Here is a 27,396-nt window from a genome sequence, read left to right as displayed (position 1 = left end):
CCCGAGCTGCAGCCGGTGAACATCCAGCAGCTATAAGGAGACATCGCAGCAGCCGGAAACAAAGGGGGCGATTTGAAAGCCGTGAAGAGTCCCAGGCCTCTGAAGTCTGGCAGCTGGCAGGCAGCAGTGAGGTGTGTGGCGCCGAGCCACGCCACGGCCTGGAAATGTCATTATCTGCTATTTACCACAACAGAGGACAAGAGGCTGCACAAAATCACCATCCCCGGTATCAGCTGCCAAACAGATTTGCCAACAACGCTTCCTGCTGCCAGGGCCTCTCACAGCTACGTTGACCAGACCCGGGGAAAATTGCCACTGAGTGCTGTGGCAAGGGGCCTCAGGGGGGCCAGGCAAGTGTCCCCAGGGAGAAGTCATGTGGGACAGACTGCATGAGCCCACAGAGCCTGGCTGGTGTCACGGACACCCCCGCTGAAGGTTAGAGCAGTTTTTACCATTCAATGAGGGGACTACCTCATGTCCACGAGGCGATAACCAAAACCCCCTGCAAACCTCCACGTGTAACCCAGGCAAGGTCTCGGGCCCTGGGGAGCCTAGTCTGGCACCACTTCCTACTATATAGTTTGTCTGGGTGGCTCTGTCCCTCCCCAGCATTCAGGGCACACAAACATCCCCCTTAGCATCCCATTGACAAAATGCACCAGACCCTCCTTGGGGGATCTCCTGCACGCTTTCAGCTCTTTTGAATCCTAAAAACTATGAGGGCAATGTTCTGAACTGAGCTATAGGAGGAACTAGAGGTCTTGGCTGTACCCCACCCCAGCAGTAAGGCTTCTTCCTGAATCTGTTTTTCCATCTGGAGAATGGGTACAAACTCTGCCTTTCACCTGTATGTCCTCAGGAGCGGGAGTGGGGGGTGGGCAGGAAGGACACAGGACTTCATAGCAGCATCAGAGGCACAGGCCAACACCCCAGCTCCTGCTTCCTCTTGCTCAGAGGATATGGGCTCAATCCCAGGCTGAGCCCAAGTGAGCTGGGAAGCAAGCGGAACTGCAGAGGGGAGGGAAATGAACTCCAGTCCCCAGCTGTGGCTCCCGGATCTGCAGATGGTAACACTGCAAGGGCTGGACTGAGCTCAGGGCCCAAGAGACTCTCGGCCAACCCTTTCCTTTTACAGGAAGGTCCAGAGAGGGGAAGTGATTTTTATCCAAGGTCACATGGAAAGGTCAGAGCAGAGCCATAACCAGGCCTGTTTGGACTCCCACCATCGTGGGGATAGCAGGGCAGGCGCTCAGCTGTATTGTTACCTGTGAATTTAGGCCACCAGGTCCCACCCCACCCTACCAGCTGTCTGCCTTCTGATTTGCAAGAGGCTTTTGAGAGCTGGGTTTCAGATGGGTGGGTTGCCTGTGGGTGGTGTTGGGAGCGGTAAGCAGAGGAGGGAAGCAGAAGCCAAGCTGCAGAGGGCTGTGCACCCTGGCAGGGGTTCAGACTCAGAGAGAAACAGAATGGGAGGCGTCTGCGATCTGAGGGTGGGTGCAGGCAACCCCCCTGTTTTTACTTGCACCACTTCAGTCTGGCCTCCAGCAGACTGTGTGAGCAGCCTGGGGAAGAAGCGGTGACCAGGAAGTGGGAAGCGCTCCCTTCTGTTACATAGTTCCTAAAACTGGAATTCGATTTAGATGTATAGACCCCGGGGCGATGGCTTTGATGTGTTATCGAGTGGGAAGAAAAAAGAAAACAGGAAATTATGGAGTAAGGAGTATTATGATTGTGTTTAAAAATATGGCATATCCGGGTGCACTGGTGCATATCTAAAATCCTGGCCACTTGGGAGGCAAAGCCAGGAGGATGGCAAGTTGGAGGCCAGCCTCAGCAACCTAGCAAAACCCTGTCTCAAAATAAAATTTAAAAAAAGGGCTGGGGAGGGCCGGGGTTGTGGCTCAGGGGTAGAGCGCTTGCTTAGCATCCGTGAGGCACTGGGTTCAATCCCCAACACCACATAAAAAAATAAAATAAAATAAACAAATAAAATAAAGGTATTGTGTCCATCTGCAACTAAAAAATATATATATTAAAAGGGCTAGGGATATAGCTCAGTGGTAGAGCACCCAAGTTCAATGCCAAGAGTGCAAAAACAACACACAGTATATACACCTGCACACATTTGTAAGAGTGTGGAGAGAGAAAAGTATGAAAAGACTGCTAAGGTCAAGTGTGGGGAGGTCAGTATTCTACACCCATCTGTGTCACTTGACTTTCTATAGTCACTATATGCCAGATACTGTCTCCAAGAGCTCACATACACCACTTCATTCCTCAGTCCTCGCAACCACTTGGTACTTTTTTTTTTTTTTTTTTTGGTACTGGGGCTTGAACTCAGGGGCACTCGACCACTGAGCCACATCCCCAGCCCTATTTTGAATTTTAGTTAGAATCAGGGTCTCACTGAGTTGCTTAGCACCTCGTTTTTGCTGAGGCTGGCTTTGAACTCATGATCCTCCTGCCTCAGCCTCCTAAGCCACTCCTAGCCTTCTCTATTTTGACTCCCCACACACCCACACACCACAGGCATGCGCCACTGTGCCCAGCTGAGGTAGGTACTTTGATTATCCCCAGTTTCCACGTGAGGAAACCCAGGCAGAGAGAGAGAAGGGAACTAGCCCATGCCAGGAAAACCCAGTGCTCTAAATCTTTAGATAATAATGTCAATTACTTTTTTAAGTTCCAGGAAAAGAAGAGCTGGGGATGTAGTTCCCTGGTGGAGAGGGTGCTTAGCATGTGTAAGCCCTGGTTCAATCCCCAGCAACAGGGGGAGAAAAATCAGGAAAAGAAGCTCTACAGGAAGACAAAGGGATGCCACCTCATTAGTCTAAGTCAATGGAGCCCAAACAACACCACTCACCTGGCCTCCATGACATAATGCAGAGGGGAAGGAAGTCACACCCTCCTTACAGTTTCTTTGTTTTGGTTGTCCCCAGGGCTGGGGATGGAACCCGAGGCATGCCAAACTTTCTGTCACTGAGCCACATCCCCTAACCCCTTCTCACCTCTGAGCAGTCAGCTACCCTGGGTGGGGTCCATGGGCTGGGGAAGGGGTAGGTACACTTTTTGGCAAAGGGCAGCAAACAAACATTTGGAACTCTGTCACAACTATTCCGCTACTGTAGCACCAAAGCAGCTAAAGGCAATGAGCAAACGGTGGGTATGACTGTGTTCCAATAAATCTTTCTTTATGTCCCCAAACTTGCAATTCATTATCATTTCACACATTAAATGATTCTCTTTTCATTTGTTTTCAATCATTTTCTTTTTCCTTTCATTTACTTGTATTTTTTTTTTTTTTTTTTTTTTTTTTGAGGAGCTGGGAATTGAAGCCAGGGCCTTGCACATGCTAGACAAGGGCTCTACCCACCACTGAGCTGCATCCCCAGCCGTTTTTCATATTTTGAGAGAGGATCTTGCTAAGTGGCTGAACCTGGCTTTAAACTCATAACCCTCCGGCCTCAGGGGTGACAGGTGTGCACCACCAAGTTCAACTTTTATCAACCTCAAATGTAAAAACCATTCTATCCCATTGGTCATACAAAACAGGTGCCAATCCCTGATCTATTGTCATCGGCTCTCGGTCCCTGAGGTATGGTAGGCTGCCTGCAGTGGGCTCCAAGGTATTATCAGATCTATGGCCTGGGCGGTGGCAAGGGCTGTCCATTCTAGAAACACAGAATCAGAGCCTCCCAGCACTGGCAGAGTCGGGCAAGGTCAAGACCGAGCATGAACGCTCTAGTCTCTGGGTGGCTGAACTCGGGGCAGCCTGTGCCCTGCTGTGCTGCAGATGGCCCCACTGGGGTGGCCTCCCAGGTGAGGGGCTCAGAGAGAAGAACAACGCCTTCCTGGTGGCCCAGTTCACACCCACCTCATCTGCCTCTAGACCCCTCTGGGCGGCTTCATGGGGCTACAAGGTTGGTCCTTCTCTATTTTGACTCCCCACAACACCTGCAGGTGTCTCCTGACGGGTCCTGGCTCACTTATTATACAGAGGGGCTCTGACACTTCAACAGCAAGACACCTCAGGATATGAGATCACAGAAGTAGCTCCAGACAGGCCATGAGCCTCTTCCCCACACCTGCTCCTGTCCTAGCACTACCCATGGCAGGCCCTATGCACGTGTGCAAACTGGTGGGCGAGGTCATAGACCTACCCCATCGGGTGACCTAGCAAGGGATGTCACTTCCTTCCACTCAGCATGCCTCTCTTCACCTGCAAAGAGCCGATGGCAGATGGTGACCTCCCAGAGTGGCTTGGATGATGAAGTGGGCAGGGGCCTGGCTTAGAGAGAGCTGTCAATCACTGCAGCTCTTGCTATTTCTAACTCTTACCCGTCTTTGGGTCTCCACCCCAGTTGTTTGGGTGGAATTGGAAGGAATTGACTTGGCTCCTGTTGCCGGGGTCAGAGGACCAGATACTGCACAGCATCTCGGGACATCCCTGGCCACTGCGAACTGAATAATTCAGTGTCCGCATGCTCACTCACACCTATGACACTGTCCTTTCAATTTTGTGTGTGAATTCAACCTCCCCCAAAGAGCCCTGGAACTCCCTGCTCAGCACTCCTGGAGGGCTCTGCTGCCAACAGGAGAAAACCCCAATTCCCTTCCTCCCTCCTCTTCCCTTCCATCTCACTCTCCCGTATACCCAAAGCAGCAGCTAAGCCATGTGCCCCCGACCTCTGCATCTCTTCCACAGAGCTTGGCCTCCTCCTGCCGTGCGTGGCCTACCTGGCCCTCTTTGTGCCCTCCCAGGCCAGCTCAGGGGCTAGCTCCACTCTGCAATGGGGCCCTGCCAGGGTCTGCTCCCATATGCTCCCTGCCTTCCAATTCTACAGCACTTCTCCCACTGTGCTGCAAGATCTGTCACCATCCTCGAAGGGCAGGAGCTGGCATCTCCATCTCCTCCCCTGGGGGCCTGGCAAGATGCTTCACGTGTGTGGCTAAGTGGGCACAGTCTTCTGAGAGTTGCAAGACAAACCCACAGGACAGGAAGGAAGGTCTCAGTCTAGAACAGTGCGGGTGGGGGATGTGTCCCCTGAGCCCACCTTTGTCCCGAGCTGAAGGCCCATGGCCTGCTGGTGACATGCCGGGGGAACAGAATAGACTCTGAACTGCACCAAGTAACCATTCTTTCTTTCTGTCTTTCTTTGGGGGAAGAAGAGTCATCTTCTTGGTACCTGTAGGTACCAAAACAGCAAGAAAAAAGCACACCTAACAGAGACGTTCTGCTCTCAGGCCCCTAGCAAGGCGGATGTCCCAAGATGCTGTGCGGAATCTGGTCCTCTGACCCTGAGAATAGGAGCCAAGTCAATTCCTGCCAAACAGCCTTGGCGAATAAACGGGCAAGCACCAGATTGGCCCCTCAGGGCAGATGAATTAAGTGACTTTTTCCGGGAATTTAGGAAATAGCAGGAGCTGAATGAAAAAATCCATCTTTGTAACGAGGCACCAACACGTCTTCTGCATTGAATTAAGTCAAGGAGGAGAAAGGACATTGCGAGGCCAATTTGGAGACAACTCAGATGAAATGGCTATTGCTCAAGGAAGCTGCTGCTTCCGCGGCTCCACCTGAGGGACCCAGGTGCTGAGGATCAGTTGAGGGGAAGGGATTAGTTCAGAGGGAGGCCCTGCATAAAACTCACCTCCTAATCCTCATACACTGCTGGTTGGGATGTAAAATGGTGCAGCCAGTATGGGAACTGGTACAGTAACTCCTCAAAACTACGCAGAATTACCATAAGATCCAGTAATTCCATTGCTGTGTATATATATCTCCCCCCAAAACTGGAAGCAGGATCTTAAAGAGATATTTGCACATATGCATAGCTCCAGTATTTACAATAGCCTAAAATATGGAAACAACCTCAGGGTCCATTACAGATGAATGGATAGGCAAAAAGTGATAAATACATGTAATGGAATATTATTTACCCTTTAAAAAGAAGGAAATTCAGACACATACTACATTGAGGACATTAGGCTAAGGGGATCTAGTTAAAAAGCAGATTTTAGTTTACAAGGGCTGAGGGGGCCTGAGAATCTGCATCTTCAATGAGCAACAAGGGATGTCCATACTGCTGGCCCTCGGCCCACACTTTGAGCAGTGAAGACTATCAGCACCTGGATTCTCTACAACTGCCCCCAAGGCCTCCACCTTCAGCAGGAGCTCTCTGGGAACCAGGTGGAGCTGAGACTCCCAAAGCTACCTAGCCCAGAAGCAATATCCTCCTCAGAGGTCAGCAGGCTCTTTAGAAACTGCCATCTCTGCGTGGAAGGCTGAGTGCCTCGAAATAAAAGTGACGGAGAGGGCAGGGCTCTGCCTCCTTTGATTGCAGTCCAGTAAGCAGGCAGCAGGGTGACAAAGAAATTCCATTTGTTCCTCCCTGGGCTCAGCAACCACTGTCCCCAACACTGAACAGAGAGGGAGACTTCAGGGGAAATCAGCACAGCCTCCGGTTACTGCCAGCTTACCCTCAGCCGCACACAGCTCCTCCTCAGAGCAAAGGGGCGGAGCCCAGCCCCTTCCCTGCAGTGCTTCCCTGGGCTGGGCCCACATTCCCTCCCATGCAGCTGGACTTCCCTTAAGGCCTCTGAGCAAAATACAGACTGACCTCAGAGCCTCTTTCACCAGGACTAAGTGCACGTGGCCACAGATCACTTCCCAGGCAGGCTCCCCTGTGGTCCACACAGTGGGATCCCTCATACTGAGACCAAAAAAAAAAAGGCAACTGTTTCCCTGGAATGGTGACAATGCCATCGTGGGCTCAGGCGGGTCCTTCCACAGCTCTGCATGGCCTCCCCGTGGCTGGCGGAGCTGGACTCTCAATTAGACCCAAGGCTGCGTGACTCAGATCCTAAGCAATTAAGAGCGCCAGGCCTCTCTAATTAACCAGCCAGCCCCTCTCCCTTCCCACTACGCCCTCAGATAATGAGGGCGGGCAGCCTGGGCGTGCAGACCCAATTACACAGGGGACGTAGCTCTGAGGACCCGCATCGCCTCCCATTCCTGCTCATTAGCTTGTGGTTGCTGGATGCTGCCAGGGCTCTTGCTCAGCACCGGGGGCCCCGCCCTTCCCCACCAGGCCTGGCTCTGGACAACCCCTAAGTCAGGGACTTCCCCAGCTGTCCTTCTCTACAACCCGCCCAAGGCCATATCTTAAGGTCCCAGGGCTGTGGCCTACCCCAAGGGTGAGAAGCCAGGAAGCAGAGATGGAAACAAACAGAGAGTCTCCCCCGACAGGAGCAAGTCCAGAGTAGAGTAGAGGTCGCTTCTGAGGCCCAGCACCCTGTTAGAGCTCTGCCGGCTCCCCCAGGGCTGTCGCCTTCACCCCAACCCTAACTGTAACTAATTATGCATAATCAATTAACTTCTCTTCCCTGGATGGTGGGGATCCGGGTCTCCACATCCTCAGTGGGCGTGTGAGAAGCACCTTTTGGATGAGGGAGTGGATTATGTCATCCCTGCCCTCTCAGCAGGGCTAAGGTTTGCAGGGGCTATGCCTTCCTCCTCTAATTATCAGGGGGCTCAGATCCTACACGATCACTGCCTGGGTGTGCTTCTGTGTCCATCTTCTGGAAACTGCAGGGCCCCACAGACCTGTCTCTGCTCAAATGCAGCTTGTCCCCCACCATGCCCTAATGCCTTAGCTTCTCAAAAGTCTCAGCTCTGCCCACATCTCCGGGACCCCAGGATCTCACCCCTGGAGGTAACGAGAGCATGCTCCGTCCCTCCTCCAAGACCACCCCCCCCCCCCCCCGTTCCTAAGTCAAACACTCCTGCCACGTCCATGTCCTTGCTGTCATCCAGTTGTCCCTTTCATTTCAACCCTCACACCTCAGCTGTGCTGTCCTGTCTCAGGCTGAATGAGTGATCGAGTGCTAGTGGTGTATGAGCCACCAGAAGTAAATGGAGGGGCGTCCCTGCCAGCTTGGGCTATCCCATGCTGGACAGCAACAACGGTGTCCAGAGGCTTCCCCACAAATTTTGGGAAATAGGGAACTCACTGTGGGAGCTTCAATTTTAAGTTCGAGAAAACATAAATTCTATTAAAGAGCACATGGGCTGCGATGGACTGGATTATGTCGCCTCAAAATTCACAGGCTGAAGTCACCACCCCCAAGGTGACGTATCTGAAGAGAGCATCCTTGGGTAGTCATTAATGTTACATGAAGTCCAAGGGTGGGACCCTAATCCAACAGGATTGGTGTCTTTACATGAAGAGGAAGAGAGACCAGGGCTTCGCTCTCTGAGCATTTGTAGGCCAGGAAGAGAGGCCTCAGAAGACACTGAACTGGCCCAGACCTCCCAGCCTCCAACCATGAGGAAGTAAATGTCTGTTGTTTAAGGCGCCCAGGCTGTGGTGTTTTGTCACGGCAGGAAAAGCCAAGCAGCCCATGGAATGTCACTCAACTTCTCACGAGGTCCACAGGAGGTCACTTAGCCTGAGCAGGTGGGACCCTGGGGTGGCCTAGGAATGACAATAGCCAGGGCCCTTCACCAAGGCTTACAGTGGACCATGTGTGGCTGGGGGCAGCCAAGTTCTACCTCGTCCACTCTTCATCTCCACCGGGTGCTGGTGGGAGCTGTGTGACCCTATTTTACTGATGCAGATGTAGAGGTCCAGAGTGGATCAGTGACTTGTCCTTGACCACTCCACAGTGGCCAAGCCGGGACCTCAGCCCAAGTCTGTCTGAACCTATAGCTCTGGGCACAAGCACCTCATGATCCTGCTGTTGCGGAAGAGGGAAGTCGGCCCTCCCTGGTCCTTTCAGGAACATGGAGCCACTCCAGAAGAATGATGAGCCCCTTGGACACAGCCGGGAGACCCACACTGCAGAGCCTGTGTGGGAACAGTTACTGGCAAGTCTCAGGAAACCTGCAGCATCCTGAGACACAGGGTGGACTAATGGCCCCTTGTCCTGTCCCTGGGAGCCTACAACTCTCTTTCCAGCCTGAGGCCCTCGTTCTTCCCCATCTGCTTTGAATATACTAAAGAAATTGACTCTGTCTTGGCAAAGGGCCTCTGTCGCTATGATGCCTTGTCCCCAAGCCCATCATCTCTTTTTTTTTTTTTTAACTTATCTTTTTTTTTTTTTTTTAGAGAGAGAGAGAGAGAGAGAGAGAGAGAATTTTTTAATATTTATTTTTTAGTTATCGGCGGACACAACATCTTTGTTTGTATGTGGTGCTGAGGATCGAACCCGGGCCGCACGCATGCCAGGCAAGCGCGCTACCGCTTGAGCCACATCCCCAGCCCTTATCTTTATTTTATTCATTTACTTTTTTTTTAAAAATTTTTTTTATTGGTTGTTCAAAACATTACAAAGCTCTAGACATATCATATTTCATACATTAGACTCAAGTGGGTTATGCACTCCCATTTTTATCCCAAATACAGATTGCAGAATGCCCATCATCTCTTAATGAGAGCCATCACCACCAAACCTGTCTCCTGCTTTTCCCTGTGTCCCCTGCAGTCTACTCAGCATACAGCAGCTAGGATCCACCCTTCAGAGACACATCAGGTCACATCACAGTCCTGCTCAAACACTCCACTGACGTCCCATTCAACTTACAGTAACATTTCAGCTCCTGACCTTAAAATTACAAAGCTGTGTGGGATCAGCCTTGCTAAGCCCTTGCTCCTACTGTCCCTGATACCTTCATTAGTTCCTTGAACAAGCCCAGCTAGTTCTGCCTCAGGGCCTTTGTGCTTCCCTTCCCTCTGCCTGGGATACGTTTTCGCCCAGATCTTCCCAGGGCCGACTCCTGCTTGGAGTCTGAGCTCAGAGAAGCCTCCCAGAGCACCCAGGTGTAGGCTATTACAACACTTTGTTTGAATTCAACATAGAGCCTTCAGACAACTTGACATTGTTTCAGGTTTATCCATTCATTTATTTCTCTTTTCCCACCCCTGAAAAATAAACTCAAAGATTTGTCTAACTCGTTCCAGGTACGGCCAGCACCTAGAATGGGTAGTGCACACCATGGGCCCTCTACTACTTAAAGAATGGGTGCCTATGAATGAATGACGATGACACCTTCTCAAAGACAGACGAAGAAAACTGCCAAAGGCCCCTCATCAGCAGGGGCTCATCCAGTAGCCCCTCTTCCTACCTTTGCTTGGGTGCAAGTCCCCTCTGAAGCTCAAAGGGCTCCTCTGCCTCCCGCCCAGGCCAGGAACTAGTCCTCAGCCTGCTGCAGAGTAAGAACCCCTTTGGCTGGGTGCTGTGGCACGTCCCCATCATCCCAGCTCTTCAGGAGGCTGAGGAAGGAGGATCAGAAGTTCTAGGCCAGCTTTGGCAACTTAGAGAGACCCTGTCTCAATAAAATTAACAGGGCAGGGTGTAGCTCAGGGTAGAGTGCTTACCTAGCTAGCACATGCAAGGTCTTGGATTCCATCTCCTGTACTGAAAAGGAAGAGAGGTGGGTGTGGTGGTGGGGGAAGGAGAGAGAGGGGGAGAGGGAGGGAGGGAGGGAGAGAGAGAGGGAGGAGGGAGGGAGGGGGAGAGGGAGGGAGGGAGGGGGAGAGGGAGGGAGGGGGAGAGTGAGGGAGGGAGGGAGGGGAGGGAGGAGGGAGGGAGGGGGAGAGGGAGGGAGGGGAGGGGGAGGGAGGGGGAGGGAAGGAGGGGGAGAGGGGGGAGGGGGAGAGGGAGGGAGAGAGAGAGAGAACACCACTTCAAATAGAAAAGTCCTCCTGACTAGCCCAGAGCTCCAGGGTACCAGGCAGTGGGGGCGGGGAGAGAGACTGGAAGAACACTTTCCCTACAGGCTCACATCCAGCTGAGGTCCTCCCCTGGGACCCCACATTGCCTAGGAAATGGCTCTCCCAGGAGCAGCTGGCATTCACTTTTCACAGCCAGGGGCCGTAGCCTGCCTCTCAGAGGAAGGAGAGAGGGTTCTGCCCTTGTTCATGGTGCCATGAACCTGGAATTGGAGCCGTGTGGGTTGAGAGGCAGGAGGAGGAAACAGGCTGCTGGGGCCTATTGTCCCAGGTAGGAAGCACAAAGCAACTCCACCTGCTCAAGCCCCGAGCGTGAGGCAACCGGGTCCCCATTGGTCTCCAGTCCAGGGGCTGGAGAGAAGCTGGGACACCATGACACCAGGGCCCTGTCACACCTCCACCACATTTGGGCCAATGAATCCACGTAGATCCCCAATTCACCACATGTGACAAAGTCAGGGGGAAAAAATGACCATACCCCCAAATTCTCACCTTCCCATTTAGTAATTGGTTACATTAACCTCCTTCTCATCCAGCTTGAATGACACTGAAAATGCCCTTGTCAAGGTGGCCAATGGCCTCAGTGTTCCAAGTTCATATTTACTTGACTATTCCATCTGTTTTAGTTCTCTCAACCCTTGTCACCCCAGCCCCTTTCCACCCCTAGTCTTATATCTCCTGTTATTCTTTCCCAGATTTATTACTTTGTGAAATCATCTGATTTATTTGCTCATTACTTGTTTTTTGTTTCCTGGCCCAATGTCATCTCAAGAGATAGGGTTCTTTTTTCTGTCTTGTTCACTATAACAATTCCAGCTTTAAAACAGTGACCGACACATGGAAGTTACTTGAGGATGCGTTCCAGCAAAACTAGGATAACAACCAAAAAAAAGAGGAAGACATGGTATCTTGGGAATACTATCTCTCACCTGGGAGGACAGCAAAGGGCAGTCCAATGATTGCTGCGTCACAACTAGTCTAGTCTAGAGCAGGCATAAGAATCTAGAAAGGGTTCTGTTAGGAGAAAAATAGGAAGTAGGTTTGGTGTGAGAGAGAGCAAAATCGAGATACTGAATAATCTTGAAGATCAGAAGGACATATTTCTTTGGGCAATAAGAAACGCAATTAGAAACACCAGGGAAAACTAAAAATGCTCTCTCTCTCTCTCTCTCTCTCTCTCTCTCTCTCTCTCTCTATATATATATATATATATATATATATATATATATACACACACACACACACACATAGTCTTGGACTCAATAAGAAACAATTTAACATGTGACACAATTTACAATAAGGAGAAAATCTATTTGCTCTTGCTGCAAAGATCATTTTTCATTGAGTGATCAGAGACCAAGAAAGCAGACCAATAGAATAGGAAGTACACTCCTAGCACACGACCTGGCCCTGAGGAAAACAGTACTTATTTATTGGGTGCCTCTATGCCAGGCAAGATTTTAAGAGCCTTGAATTTAATATATTTAATCTTCACAGCTCCGAGGTATACGTTATCATTACCCCTACTTTACAGATGAAGAAATTGAGGCATGAAATAGTAGCCAAGTTTTCTGAGGTCATATGGCTAGTGTAAGAGCCAGATGCACACCCCAGTTCTGACCCAAAGTCTACTTCTTCGAGCAAGCCCTAGAAGCCAGGTCCTCTCATCTTCAGGCCCTGGTCCTGTTTGCCAAGAGGCAGAGAACACCACATGCATGCATAAACGCAAGCATGAACACACACACACTCCCTCTCTCACTCCTGGGAGCCAAGATGCAAAGCCACAGAGCAGCAGAGCTGGCCAAGGCGGGAGAGTCAGAATAAAAGGGTCAGAGCAGGGCCTTACCTTCCTGCAGTCTTTGCAGAATACTGATGAGCTGCCCAGGAAGCCCAGCACCTCCCCGCAGAGCAGACACTGGGAGAGGCCATTCCCCATCACATTCCGCCTCATGGTCTCCAGCCGTTCCACCAGGCGCCTGCAGCACAGGACAAGGAATCAGAAGGAATGTGCTTCCTGTCCCCAACACAACCACTGCCTGAGCATTGGTGCCACAGGGCCCCAACACTGGACCATGACACAGGTACTGTTCTCTAGCGGATCATTCATTTTATTCACCAACTTATCAACTGAGCACCTCCAATGCCCCAAGCACTGGGGGATATTGTAGCAAACTAGCCAGAGAAAGTCACGGCCGGCCCCAGCTTCCATGGAACTTCCACTCAATAAGAAAAATCCATAAACAAGCAAACTGGGTGGGGAAACAGAGACGAACTGTGGAATGCAAAGAATGGGGGTGTGGGGAGGACGACCGAGGGGGCCAGAGGCTCTGGTGGCCAGCAAAGGCTATGAAAACATGGGATGGAGGATGGCCAGGACCCAGCCAACTGCAGGAAAGGCAGAGGGAACAGCAGAGCTAAGGCTCAGGCTGAGAAATGGCCACCGGTAAGAAGGTCATCAGGGCCACTGCCTCGTGAGCAGACAGTGACCCAGTGCGGCTGGAGGGGCGAGCAGGGGCCAGATCACAGGGGTTTCAGGCCACAAACTGGAGTCTGTTTTTTTTTTTTTTTTTCCTAAGCTCAATCCAAAGCCACTGAAGAGTTTTAAAGAGATGAGTGATTGGATCTAAAGTGACATTTTAAAAAGCTCACCCTGGCTTCTGTGGAAAGCTGGGATAACAGGAAGAGCCGAAGGGAGGATGCCAAGAGGAACTGGGCCTGGGGCCCCAGGAGGGAGGACAGAGACTGGGTGGGTATTTCTGAAGCACCCAGCATGGCTTGGTGCGGGCAGGGGAGAAAGACCCAGGATGACGGGGAGGCTTTGGGTCTGAGCAGCAGGGCAGAAGAGAGGTTGTCGAAGGAAAGAAAAAAGGGCTCTTCTTGGAAACTCCAAGGGGGTGAGCGTCCAGGGCACTTCTCCGAACCCTGCCAAGCCTGGGCAGGTGCCTCTCCTGCAGCCCCTGGTCACATCACAGCCTCTGCTGCTCCACAACCTGTGTGAAACCTACAGGCTCCATGGAATTGACTGGGCTTGTCAGCCACTGTATTGCCAGGAGCCAGTGGCCACTCAGGAAAAATTCTTGAACGAAGGAAGGACAATATGCAGGCATTACAGCCCCAGTGAAAGGCACGTTGTATTTCCCATTTCAGAGATAAGAAGACTGAGGTTCCAAAATAGGAGGCTACTGGCTAGAATCACAAAGCTCCCAAGAGGCGGAGCCCCACGCCTTCCCCTGAGATGGTGAGTGGCTGCCACCGGGGCGAGAGACAGCAGACTGGGTCCCGAGGCCACCTCTGCACACACCCTCCAGCCAGTACTGATGGCTTCCACGGGGGTCATGGTCCCTCAGGCCGGGACCTGCAGGGCCTGGGCCAAACCTAGCTCCAGTCCTAGCATGACCCACTTGTTTCTGGGGACCCTCTGTCACTCCATCCCATGTTTCTGTCCCCTAAACACATAGGATGCACCTCTTCCATCTGAACCATGAACCTGTGTCGTGACCTTCTGGGTCATTCCATGTCCCTGCCAACCCAGCGCTCGCAGTGGAGCCAGACAACAGGAAGGACTCCGTAAAGCTGCTCAGACAGGCAAAGAAGCACCCCGATGGCTGAGGGGACCCCATGAATGCTCTTTTCCACCATGAAGGCTTCCGGGAGGAATCAGAAAGCCAAGTGGTCAATCACCAGTATTTGAGGTTGGGGTTTCTACCAGGTTAGATTAAAAAAAAGGAAAAAAAAAAAAAAGCAAAATCCAACCAGTCTTATATAAGCTCTTTCTGTATTAAAAGGGTATGTTCCTTTTTCTAAGGCACATCCAAGAAACTGCATACAGCAGTCATCTTTATAATAGTACCTCTACCTCCCAAACTGCATTTCTACAATGTCTGATTTTTCCAGGCCCCAGGGGCGCACACCTGTAATCCCAGCAGCTCAAGAGAAGGAGGATCACGAGTTCAAAGCCAGCCTCAGCAACTTAGCGAGGCCCTAAGCAACTCAGCAAGACCGTGTCTCTAAATAAAATACAAAAAAGGGCTGGGGGTGTGGCTCAGTGGTTAAGCACCCCTGAGTTCAATCCCCGGTACAAAAACAAACAAACGAACAAGAACGACCATGGGAAAAAAAAAGAGAGACCAGAATGAAATGGATTCCTGTCTCATGCAATGCAGTGTCACTGTGTTTTCTGCTTAGACTTTTCTGTATTTTTTAAGATTTTTTAGAAAATGCTTTTATAATTAAATAAAAAAAGATACCACAAAAAAACATTGGACAACTGAACTGTGGTCTGCTCTGGATATTAAAGCAGCTGAGAACGAGCGGGAGGCCTTGGGTGGAGTCCTTCAGGTTCAGCCAGGGCTTGAATCTGTCCCGCGGCTGGGCCGTGGCTGACGGGGCAGGTGTGTGGAGCCCACCAGCCCCTGACAGGGCTCACCAGGCTCATTCATGTGCACTGTGACCTGGGCCTGTACATCAATTACCATCCCAGCTTACAGAGGGGCATCCTGGGGCTTTGAGGAGCTAGGTTCTTGCCTATACTCCAGGGGTATCTAGCAGAGGAGGGGGGGGGGCTCCTGACCACGCCCAGTCGGGCCACAGAACACCAGGACCGAGCTTTCCAGCCTCCCCACCCATGGCTCACACCAACAGCCTGTCTTTCTCCCACCAGGCTCACTGCTGCCTGGCTGGCCAGTCCTTACCCGATTCTCTGCTGCTCCATGACGTCGAGCCGCTCGGCCCTCTGGATGACCTGCAGGATGGCCTCCACCTCTGCTGGACTGAGGCTCTGGCTCCTCCTCTGTTTCTCGCTCTGGTAGGTGTGCACAGACCAGCCCGTCTGCAACCTTGGGAGAGAACAAGGGCACCGACGTGAGGCCTGGTGCAAATTCCAGCACCCTCACCACATCCACAGAGCTGCAGAATGGCCTGAGGACAGTCCAGGGGCCACCTGTTTAGAGATGCCACATGAGAGCTCCTGTAAGGCATGGGTCTGTGCCTATCATTAGTCCGCAGCACCATTATGAGGGAATGTGGCACCTGCTGTCTCCCCCTCCAGAATGGGAGTTTCTAGAAAGCCAGACCCTGCCCCCATCTGGTCCTGGCTCACCCATCCATCCTCCTTTTTACTCTCTACATTCAAACCACACCAGCCTCCTGTCAGCACATCTACATGCCATGTTCTTTCCACCTCAGGGCCTCTGTACATGCTGTTCCTTCTGCCTAAAGCTTCCCTTGTATCTCCATCTAACATTTACTCCTCCTCTGAGTCTCAACATAAGCACCACACTCAAAGGAAGTCTCTCCTGACCCCCAGACTAAGTTAGCACCCCTAACCCATGCCCCCACTGCCAATGATCACTGTGAAAACAGCTGTAGCACATGGGTAAGTATTTGCACAAAGCTCGCCTCCCTGTCTTTGCTTTAAGACAAAGGACCATGTTGGTCTTGTTCACTGCTATACAACCAGTGGTGGATAGTGCCAGAGGACTGGCAGGAAGGCCTGCACTGCAGAGGCCTTGGGCTTGCTTGGAGGGTCCCATGGGGCACAGCTCCCCACTCTGCAAATCCCTGATTTGCACTACTCTCCTGAACACTGCCAGGCCCTACTGGCAGCACACCCTGGGGGAGAGACACAAGCATTTGCTTTTCTGGAAGATTCTCTGCCAATGAGCAAGAGCTGCAGTCAGGGAGAAGGACAGGGACCCTGAAGGGGTGAGCAGGACCCTGAAGGGGTGAGCAGGGCCCTGTCACAGCTCTCCCCAGACTCCTTGCCCTCCCAGGAAGGGCCCATCGTCTGCCTGGCATTGGAGGACAGGGGTCCACCTTGCGTCCCTGGTCATTCTCCCTGCAGGGGAGAGGCGGAGGCAGCTAAGGGGAGCCAAGCCATCCCAGTGAACCGGACAAATTAACTGTGGGGCAAAAATTCCTGCAAAATCATGCATGACACCACTCTTCCTGGGCGTTTCAGATTAATTTTCCTATTTCCCTTTGAAGTTTCAGCTCTGTCCCCCCGAAGGCTCATAACATCTAATTGCAAATTTCTCAAACTTGGTCCCTTTTGGGAAATACTGGCTCCCCTAATTGGCAGAGTTTGATGGAGTCAAGGACACTCTAGAAGTTTACCAGACGCCAGGGACCCCCACCCCTCAGAGGGGCAAAGAGGGATGGGAAGGCTGGAGATGCATCCGAGAGCCACACCCCCTAGTCCAGAGGGACATTGGATGGAAGTAGCTGGGGCCAGCCAGAGCTGGGGAGACACCTGGGTTAATGGGAAAGTCACGATTCCCCAGGGCTCAGACCAAAGTCAGGAGGTAGAGAACCCTGCTAAGAGCATGGGAGAGACCTAAGAAAGAGCCCGGCTGGGTCTCAGCCTGAGAGACCCTGCAGAGGGCCTTGTCCTGTACGGTGTGACCATGCCAAGTGGGCATCTGAAGTGGGCATCCAGAGACCAAGGCTCTGCCTCAAGGGACTTTCAGACTCAAGCCTCAGTGACAGGAGAAAGGGAAAATGAGGTGGTCGGATCCTCTGTGGCCTGTTGTGATCACGCACAGGCATGAGAGTCAGCTGGACCAGATGTGGGTCCCAGTCCGCCCACGCACATGTTAAATGACATGGGCGTTCAACCCAACGTTAACTTAAATGATAACATTAAATGTTAACTTCATTAACTTGATGTTCATTAACTTAAATGTTAACTTAATGTTAAATCACATGGGCATCCCTTTCCTCATCTGAGAAATGGGAACACATTCCACCTGGTGGGTAAATGACTAAATGAGTGAAGTGCCCAGCCCAGGGGCCAGACGGCGTGCATTTGACGGGCACTTCCCTCCAGGCTTTGCTTCAACTCCCTGGGAAGGAATCTTCTCAAAGGAAGGAAGGAAGGAAGGAAGCAGGGAGGGAGAGGGAAGGGACAACCTGGTGCGGCCTTGGAAGTACTCACTTGGCTCGCAGGGCAAGCTGCCGATCGTTAGGGCAAACCCACTGATCATTCCCACTGCCGAAGATGGTGTCAGCCATGGCTCAGGGCACCCAGACAGGCACGGGGAGTCACATCTAGATGAGAAAAGACAGAAAACAAGAGAGCATGTCCTTGGCTGGGATGTGGATGGCCGACAGAACCCCTCTGCACTTAGGCACCGGACACTTGGCACTTCCAGCCTGTCCCCATACACTGTTCCTGCTGATGGCTTCTTATTCCTCCAGCAAAACACAGCTCCCTCAGAGCTCCAGAATCCTGGGTGGGTGACTGGGTGGATCATGTGGCTAGGTGACCAGAGCAGACAAGACTCGCAGGACATCAGAGGGGAAGTTCAGAAAGAGAAGAGGTGCAGCCTCGGTAATTTTCAACTCAGTTGGCAAGATCCAGAGGGCAATCCAACCCTGACCTTGCAGCACAGCCCCCGCCCGAGCACATCTCCTCCAAGAGGGTCCATCCAGGAGGCAGGGGCCAGACAGCTGGGGAAAACCCTCCCCTGTTCCCAAACCTGGGGGATCCAGAATGGCAGCCGCAGGCATCCATGACTCACGTTCCCCAAGGGATCACACGGAAGACCACAGCACTCTGCAGAGCAGGGGAGAGGGCAGGGAGGGGACAGCAGCAGCAAGGATCTCCACCAGGCACTGTCTGCCAGGACTGGCCCAAAATCCTGCTCCAGCAAAACCTGATGGTTTAACACAGGCTAGCTCGGCCACCAAGGATGGCGCCACCTCTTTAAGGATCTATTATGAGAATGCTGCTCGTGCATATTGAAGGGAAGGTGTGTATGTGTGGAGAAGGAGATGAGCTTGGGCTAGAGTGAGCAAGGACAGTCACCCTCACTGCCCTGTTCTGATCTAATCTAGGCTAGGGAGTGGTTCCAAAACTCAGCTTTTTAGAAATACTGAGCTGGGCCAGGTGTGATGGTGCACACCTATAATCCCAGCAACTTGGGAGGCTGAGACAGGAAGACTGCAAGTTCTAGGCTAGCCTGGGCACCTCAGCAAGGCCCCAGCAACTTAGCAAAATAAAAAAGGAAGCAAGAAGAAAGGCTACAAATGCAGAAATGTAGCTCAGTGGTAGAGTGCCCCTCAGTTCAATCCCCAGTGCCCCCAAAAACACTGAGGTTGGGGCTTAAGTTGTGGCTCAGTGGTAGAGCGCTCGCCTAGCATGTGCAAGGGCCTGAGTTTGATCCTCAGCACCACGTAAAAATAAAGATATTGTGTCCAACTATAACTAAAAAATAAAAAATTTTTTTAAAGATAGAGAGAAGAGAGAGAATTTTTAATATTTATTTTTTAGTTTTCGGTGGATACATCTTTATTTTTATTTTTATTTTTTTACCTGGTGCTGAGGATCGAACCCAGTGCCCCACGCATGCCAGGTGAGCACGTTACCACTTGAGCCACATCCTCAGCCCTAAATAAATATTTTTAAAAAAACCCACTGAGATTGGACATTTGTTTGTTATTTCCTCAAAATGTTAAACACAGACTTATAATCAAGAAACTCCACTCCTAGGTATATACTCAAGAGCACCAAAACCTATTTTCACACAAAAACCAGCACAGGACTGTTCATAGCTACATTATTCATAATAGCCAAAAAGTAGAAACGATTAAAATACTCATCAACTGATGGAGAAATAAGATGTGCCATAGGCATATGATAAAGATTTTTTGGCTATAAAAAGGAACGATGTTCTGATACCTGCTATTATATGGCTGAACCTTGAAAACATAATGCTAAGGGTAAAAATATCACATATCATATGATCCCATTTATAGGAAATATCCAGATTAAGCTGATCTATGGAGACTGAAAGTAGATTAGTGGCTGACACAAGCTGAAGGAGTAGTTCCCATCCTCCCCTGCAAAAAAGCATGAACTTTGTGGGATATGAATCACCACCCATTTGATGTTTTGTTGTTGTTTGTGGCAGTGGTGACTGAATTCAGGACCTTACTCTACCACTGAGCTCTATTGTCAGCCCTGTTTAAAAAATTTTTTTATTTTGAGACAGGGTCTTGCTAAGCCGCCTAGGCTGACCTTGAACTTGCAATCCTTCCCTCCCAAGTAGCTGAGATTACAGATGTGCGCCACCATGCCCGGATAAATGTTACAAGATTTTTTGAGGACTCCAAACTATCTGGATTATATTTATTGGTATGAAATGTAAAAATTAAAACAGAAATTTTAAAATTATTGTTAATTCATTAAAAATAATAAACCCACTAGGTTATTATATGGTTTATAAAAATAACTGTTTTCAAAACAAACAATTAGTGAGATGAATGGCATTGTTTTGTATTTTTACAAATCTATATAATTTGTAGTTTAACAAAGGACAACTGGATGTTCTTATCTGCTTTTTCATTCAACCTTTGGTGATATGCTGTTTTGTTAAAGTCTATTCAGAGTGTCACAGGTGTGCAAGACAGGTGGAAGAAGGAGGAGGATTTTAATAGCTTTTCCAGATAATTGTGGATATTTTTCTCTGATATGCCACCAACACTCCACAGACATCAATTTCTTAAAGATTAGCTCCAGTGTGGCATCTAAAACCACATGAACGAACTTTTCATTTTCTGTACATTTGTAAGAAAATGACCCAAGAGTCTTATGATAAGAAAAGTAGTTTTGACTTCATGGACCCCTGCAAGGTGCTGGACTGTGCTTAGAGAACTGCTTCCAGACCAATGTCACCCCATTTCTGTGACGACCAGCAGGGGGCAGTGTGTGGAACACAGCTGACTGGCCCCTGCAGGAGCCAAGCCCAGGACCTTACCAAGCTGGTCTCTGTCCCACAGGCACATTTGGGCACCTGCTCTTGCAGCTTGGACCCGACATTACACTGTGAGCCATATATGGAGACCCCATAGGCAGGCCCCCAGGGGCAGACCCAGGGGCTGGCCAGACACCAAGAGCCTCCCCAGATATCACCCCGGACCTTCTCTCAAAAGATGGTAACATAAAGTCAGGAAATCACAGGCTCAAAAAACAACATTCCTCCAACTGCTTTCAACCTGTGCCCCAGCCTCAGCCTTTGAAGCACTGTGGATTTCTGAAGGGGTTTTGTTTTTGTTTTTAATTTGTTATCTTGTGAATAGCAGAGTCACACTGCTGTGTGGGTGTGAAATGCATTACTCTGTTCAAAGCAAACATTTAAAACGTACTACAGCTCCATACCCCTGTTTCTTTTCTTTTTTTTTAATATTCTGGGAGTTTCAAGAAATGGAAGGAGCAGTACAGCTCCTGCTCCAACCTGCAGGGGGCGCTACTGCCTGGGTCACTGCGCTCAGGACAGCAAATCCTGAGCCTTCCAGCTCATTCCCCCTGGGGTTGGGCACAGTGAGGGTGGGGGTGACCACTCTCTGCTCTACCCTGTAGAAACTGGGTAGTAACAGGGCAATGACAGTCCAGGGAACCTCAGGGTTCCCCTACAGGAAGATCCCATCCCTGCAGAAGCTTCTGAACTAAAAGACCATGAAGTGCAGGGAGGGGGGATGAGAAAAGAGCCTTGAGTCTGGATGCCAAAACCTTCATCACCTTGATGAAGAATGGGAGCACCCAGAAGATGGAGGCCCCCAAAATGGGTGGGAGATGCTCTTCACGACCCCCCAAACAATCACCCCTACATAGATCTCGAGGGGATGAATTTCTTGTCCCCTTTGGGTCACTTTGGGGCCAGAGTTTGGGGATCGCTGGTAAGGGACACCTCAAGGTGACATTTGGCTGTGCTTTGATCCACTGGGGGTCTATTCCTTTAAAAAAAATTAACTTTAGCCAAAACAATCCATCCATCTTCAGCCAGTCACAGGCCATTCTGCTCTGTTCTTCCGAAATCTAATCATTATTCTTTGACGGATGAGAAGAGAGAGAGGTAGAGAGGCCGAGGAAAGGCGCAGCTAGCTACGCTGGTCCACAGCCCTCAGACTAGAGCCACTTTCTCTGCATCCGGTTGTCACCTTCTGCAGCAAACTCAGGGGTGGGGGAGGGCTTCGTGGCAGGCAAGAGGTGGCAAGAAAGAGACCTGAGCATGTCTGGCTTTTGTGCAAACTTGCTAGAAGCCCAAGGACAAGTCAGTTACCTTCCTGGGGCCTCTGTTTCCCCCATGGTACTCAAGGGAGCTGAGGGGACAGGCTGAAAAGGCCCGGCACCCGGTCCCCACCCTGCTGAGCTGCACAAGGAGGCAGGGACAGGAGGGTCCACACAACAACAAGCTCCTCCCACCCACCACACCTGTCACTGGTGGAGAGTCAGGAGAGACTAGTCCAGAGTGACATGCTATGGAGAATTCAAGAAAAGTGGAAATATGTCGCCTTTGGGGCTCAGTTTCATGGTACTGACTGGGAAGGTTCATCTCAGATGCAAGTCTGTGGCTGAGCATGTCCCCAGCGGTGGCTCTGAGCAAAGGTCAGAAAAAGAGAACATAGGAGCATTCAAATTCCAGCTCTGGGACCACAGGGTCTGTCCACCCCAGACTGGCTGGCATCTGGGAAGACACAAGTGTCCTTTCCCCGCACAGAGCAACCTCAGGACAGATCGGGGACAGGACAAAGAATTCCAAGAGGAACATTTTTGGAATCTGCCAACAACCAGCGTAGGTTCTCCAAACCTCTTCAACCTGAGTTGCCAGGTCCCTGACTTGGCAGCAGATGAGGACCTCACATACGGACCCTTGTCCCTGGCTCCCAGACTTCTTCACCAGGGGCTCCTCTGCCAAATGGTGTGCTCACCTTCCCCCCATACACACACACTCTGTGCCTCCTCAAGGGTGGTCTCGAACAAGAGGGGCAACCCACACCCTAAGAGGTGGGTCCTCCAGAGTTCCACAGAACCATAGTATATGTGATAAATATGCACCATACCCTTGTGATAATGGCAGTTAACTAGAAAAACATTAACTTATGAGAGAACCAAACTGGGGCTTATAGAAGGTGGTTTAAAAAGCAGGGAGGTGCTGGTGGGACTGCAAATTGGTGTAGCCAATACGGAAAGCAGTATGGAGATTTCCTTGGAAAACTGGGAATGGAACCACCATTTGACCCAGCTATCCCTCTCCTTGGTCTCTACCCAGAGGACTTAAGAACATCATATCATAGGAACACAGCCATATCAATGTTTATAGCAGTACAATTCACAATATCTAAATTGTGGAACCAGCCTAGATGCCCTTCAATAGATGAATGAATAAAAAAATGTGGCCTATATACCCAATGGAATATTACTCAGCAATAAAAGAGAATAAAATCATGGCATTTGCAGGTAAATGGATGGAGTTAGAAAAGATAATGCTAAGTGAAATTAGCCAATCCCAAAAAAACAAATGCCGAATGTTTTCTTTGCTATAAGGAGGCTGATTCATAGTGGGATAGGGACGGGGAGCATGGGAGGAATAGATAAACTCTAGATAGGGCAGAGGGGTTAGAGGGGAAGGGAGGGGGCATGGGGTTATTAATGATGGTGGAATGTGATGATCATTACTATCCAAAGTATATGTATAAAGACACAAATTGGTGTGAATATACTATGTATATAGCCAGAGATATGAAAAGTTGTGCTATATATGTGTAATAAGAATTGTAATACATTCCGCTGTCATATATAAATTTAAAAAAAACAGCAGGGAGGTGCAATTCACAATAGCCAAGCTATGGAACCAACCTAGGTGCCTTCAACAGATGAATGGATAAAGAAATGTGGTATATATACCAATGGAATATTACTCAGCCACCAAGAAGAATGCAGTTAGGGCATTTGCCAGTAAATGGATGGAACTGGAGGCTAAAATGCTAAGTGAAATAAGCTAATCCCAAAACACCAAAGGCAGAATGTTCTGATATGCAGATGCTGATTCACAATAGGTGGGGAGATAGGGGGTGGTTCACCAGATTGGACAGGAGAGAAGGGGGGAAGGGATGGGGGAATGGAAAAGACAGTAGGATGAATCGGACATAACTTTCCTGTGTTCATATAAGGACACATGACCTTTGTAACTCCACATCATGTACAACCACAAGAATGGGAAGTTACACTTCATGGATGCAGAGTATGTCAAAGTACATTCTATGTCATGTATAACTGAAAAGAAAAAAAGAAAAAAAGCCAGAAGGTGAACCCACCAATTAGAGAGAGAGAGGGAAGGAACCTGCTGGAGGGGAACAGAGGTAAGGCTGGTGGACCAAGGCTAGCCAAGTGGAGCTCTGGTCACCTCCTCTGTAAACCAGAGAGAGATGGCACCCAGGGTCTCTGAGGTCCTCTCAGCTGCAACAGGAAGAGGCCAGAGGACTGTGCACGTGTTGGATAAAGAACGTGAGTTAAGGCTGTTGCTGGGCAGGGCACGCCTGTCACAACCAGCCCCAGGTCCTGCTTCTGACCCCATCTCCTCTCCCCATGAGGCTGTGGACTCCCTGGATGCCCTGCGTCCTCCCCGTCTCAGCATCCCGGGGGCCCAGCACAGGCCCTTACCAGACAAGGAGGAATTCAGGAAACAAAGGAGACAAATGAGCAAAGAACAGAAGGGACTCTGGCACGCTCTGTGACTTGTTGACTCAGGCAGTTTGTTCCTGGGGATTCCCTATGGGGTAGTCAGCCGCAGGGCGGTGGCGGTCTGTCTGACAGCTGAGCTGATTATCCGCCAGGGGCTGCTGTGCCCACCCGCCCTTCCTGTGCCAGGAAACTGCAGCCTCCTGGTGCCATCTTGACCTCTGCGGAGGAGGGGGAGACGAGCTGAGCAGAGCTGCACCCAGCTGCCCAGGCTGCCAGACAGACAGACGCTCAGACAGTCTGCCATGCAGAGGCTGAGGGGGCTGCAGGACGGGGGACAGGGAACAGGAGTGGTCTGTGACAATTTCCGGAGAAAATTCTTAGGGGATACAAGTTCAGAAGTTTTGGGGCAACTTTTGGAATCAGGTTTGTAAAAACTGAACACATTCTTAAAGGGAGATTCACTTCTGCCCCTCAAGTCAAAAGCTTGTGGCCCAGGGTATTCGTCACCATAGGCAGATGCTGCAATCAGAGGGACTGACCCCGACTCAGCAGCTGTCATTATGCAACCTCACTGGGCTGTCGCCTGGGCACTGTAGGATATTATAAAGAAAAACTCCCCAACTTCACTCATCACCACCCCCCCATGATGACTCTTAACATCTTAAGGGTACACCTTCCAATTTTTCCTAGGTATATAAGTGCAGATTTTAAATAAAATCGGGTCCTCACCACTCACATTATTTACTATTTTATACTACATGGTACTCTCCCACATTATGAAAATTCTTTAAAAATACGATTTGCAATTATAGTTTAGTATTCTGGATATATTTTACCATTTTCCTCCAAATTTCCAAAGAACAATATTATATGTATTAAATATGCGCTATATTCGTGGCAATAATTAACTGGACAAAAATTTATTTCTGAGGCCACAAAACAGGGACTTATAGAAGGTGGCTGGAAAAGCAGGAAGGTGAACCCCCCAATTGTGGAGAGTGGGGAGCAGGGCAGAAAGAGGGGGGGGCAGGGAATTGGCTTAGAGGGAAACAGAGGCCAGTTTGGGGACACGGAGATGATTTCCAATTTTGCTCAATATATTCAACACTAAAATGGATATCCTGGGAGATAAATCCTAGTGCCCAGCTCTGATGACTTCTTTAGGATACATTCCCAAAAGGGAAAGGAAATGCGCATTTTTTGGAAATGTACTTTTGAGTCAGCTTTTCTACAGTAACGTTCAGAGCCACTCCAAGCTGTCAGCTGCAGGCAGGCCTCCTGCCTGCTCTCTCCAAAGTGCATCTAGAATTGGCCATCATGAAAAATCGGCTGGAGGCAGCTGTGCCCTGTTGGCCTAATGTGGATTTTGTATTTCTGAACCCAGAACTCAGAGATGGAAGACGCTATCTGTGGATCTCCTATTAGCTGGTTTTAATAACATGTACCATCTGCTAATCGCTTACTCAAAAAAATAAATAAATAAAAATTTAAAAAAGCCTCTTCTTTGCAAACATTCGTATCCACTTAAAAGAAGGTCTCTACCTCCCTAACAGAGTTCACAGGCTCACAGTCGAGAAAGCCAGCACTGGCTTTAGCACTCTGAGTGCTGACCAAGTGGTCTAGGCAGGTCATGTAACTGCTGGCCAGCAGAATATTCTCCACTACACAAGAGCAGGGGCTGGCTGAGGCAGGAGGATCACAAGTTCGAGGCCCAGCCTGGCCAACTTGGCAAGAACCCGTCTCCAGGTAAAAAAAAGTAAAAGGGCTGGGGACGTCGTTCAGTGGTAGAGCGCCCCTGAGTTCAATCCCCAGCACCAAAAGAAAAAAAAAATGGGGTGAAGACCTCCCCATGGGGTCCTGGTGAGGACACTGTAAGAGCACATTTCTGTGACGCTCAGAGCAGCACAAATAGTCATTACCCCAGGAAAACTGCTGTTCAGCCCCCAACCTTCCCAACTTGAAATAGCTATTACAGAATATGAAAATATGACCCATCTGCAGCTGCCTCTGGCACACACCAGATTTTGAAGCAGACGCTCAGAGGGCAAAACAACCTGCCCCTAGAGAAGCAGGATGCATGCTGGGGGAGCCTCTGAATGCAACTGGGGATGGGCCAGGGACAAGGCAGCTCCTACCACTCCCATCTCCCCTCCTTTGACCCTGCTGCTGTTCTCACCTCCTTGATTTCATTTCAGGGGCGCTTTGGTGGATAGGACTGAGCCGAGGGGACTCCCCAGGGTGTGGTCCAAATGAGTCAGCTTGCATGGAGCTGTAGGGTGCCAGCAGCAGTAACAGCGGTCAGTGGACCCAAGCCCCGGAACCAGAGCATTTGCTTAGCCAAAAGTCTTAGCCTTGATGAAGTCACATGTGTGACCCCATGAAAAGACCCCCAGAGAAACACATCCCCCAGCCCAGGCGTGAGAGGGTGTGGGTTCCCAGGACAGACCATCTCTGTGTAAGAAATGACCCAGGGAGAAAAAAGCAAGAAAGAAGCAGGCAGGGGACGGCTGGAAGGAAACCGTGTGCCTATGAGGGAACCCTGACATGCAAGGGCGAACACAGGCCACCAGCAAGTGCAGAAACCCTGGTTTCTAACAGCCACGGGGAGAGAGAGCAAGCACTTAGGGCCACCGCAGCATTATCATGGCAATATACAACAAATGACATCTGGCAAATAAAACCCCCACTCTGGCTTTCAATATCCAGCTAAAAGCCCTTCCGGAACTATTCCGAGTTAATTTTCTACTTGGCAGTGAAAAGACCAGAAGCCTGGCTATGGGGCAAAGAGGAGAGGACCGCAAAACCCACTCCAACCCCACCACGTGCCAGGGGACGAGAAGAAGGCACAGGGAAGGGGCTGGGGCGTGAGCAGGTAGCCTCTGGCTTCATCTGCCCTGCAACCCCCGCCCCGCACCCCCCCACACACACACAGCTGCATGGCACAGGCGTCTCAGCCTCCCCGGGAGAGGATGCTGTGATCCATTAGTCATGTCTGCCCTGGTGTGGGAGGGAGAGCGGCTGTATATTTGCTACTGCCAAGTCTGCCATCCCAAGACAGCTTGCTGTGCACAGACCCTGGTGACAGGGGAGAAGAGGAGGGTGGGAAAGAAAAGCCAATACTTGCCACCAAGCTGGTGCTTCCAAAGCCCTCAAAGGCCCCGTGTGAAAGCCCTCTGTTCTACACCCAGGTATTAATATTCC

The 27,396-nt window shown here is 50.4% G+C and overlaps 1 protein-coding gene across 1 annotated transcript in view; it reads right to left on the bottom strand.

Moving 5' to 3' along the window:
• The window catches only part of Rph3al (rabphilin 3A like (without C2 domains)), a 146,265-nt gene that overhangs the window by 69,831 nt on the left and 49,038 nt on the right, over window positions 1-27,396 (bottom strand). The window contains exons 2-4 of the mRNA XM_076870018.1: window positions 17,668-17,780; window positions 15,425-15,568; window positions 12,580-12,709 (exon numbers count right to left, since the gene is read on the bottom strand). Of these exons, the coding sequence (XP_076726133.1) occupies window positions 12,580-12,709; window positions 15,425-15,568; window positions 17,668-17,744 (351 nt within the window). The 5' untranslated portion in view covers window positions 17,745-17,780. The remainder of the gene's footprint in view (window positions 1-12,579; window positions 12,710-15,424; window positions 15,569-17,667; window positions 17,781-27,396) is intronic.

Source organism: Callospermophilus lateralis, chromosome 11 (assembly GCF_048772815.1).
Source record: "Callospermophilus lateralis isolate mCalLat2 chromosome 11, mCalLat2.hap1, whole genome shotgun sequence".
NCBI lineage: Eukaryota > Metazoa > Chordata > Mammalia > Rodentia > Sciuridae > Callospermophilus > Callospermophilus lateralis.
The sequence above is the reverse complement of the archived record's forward strand: the minus strand, read 5'-3'. Positions and strand labels throughout refer to the sequence as shown.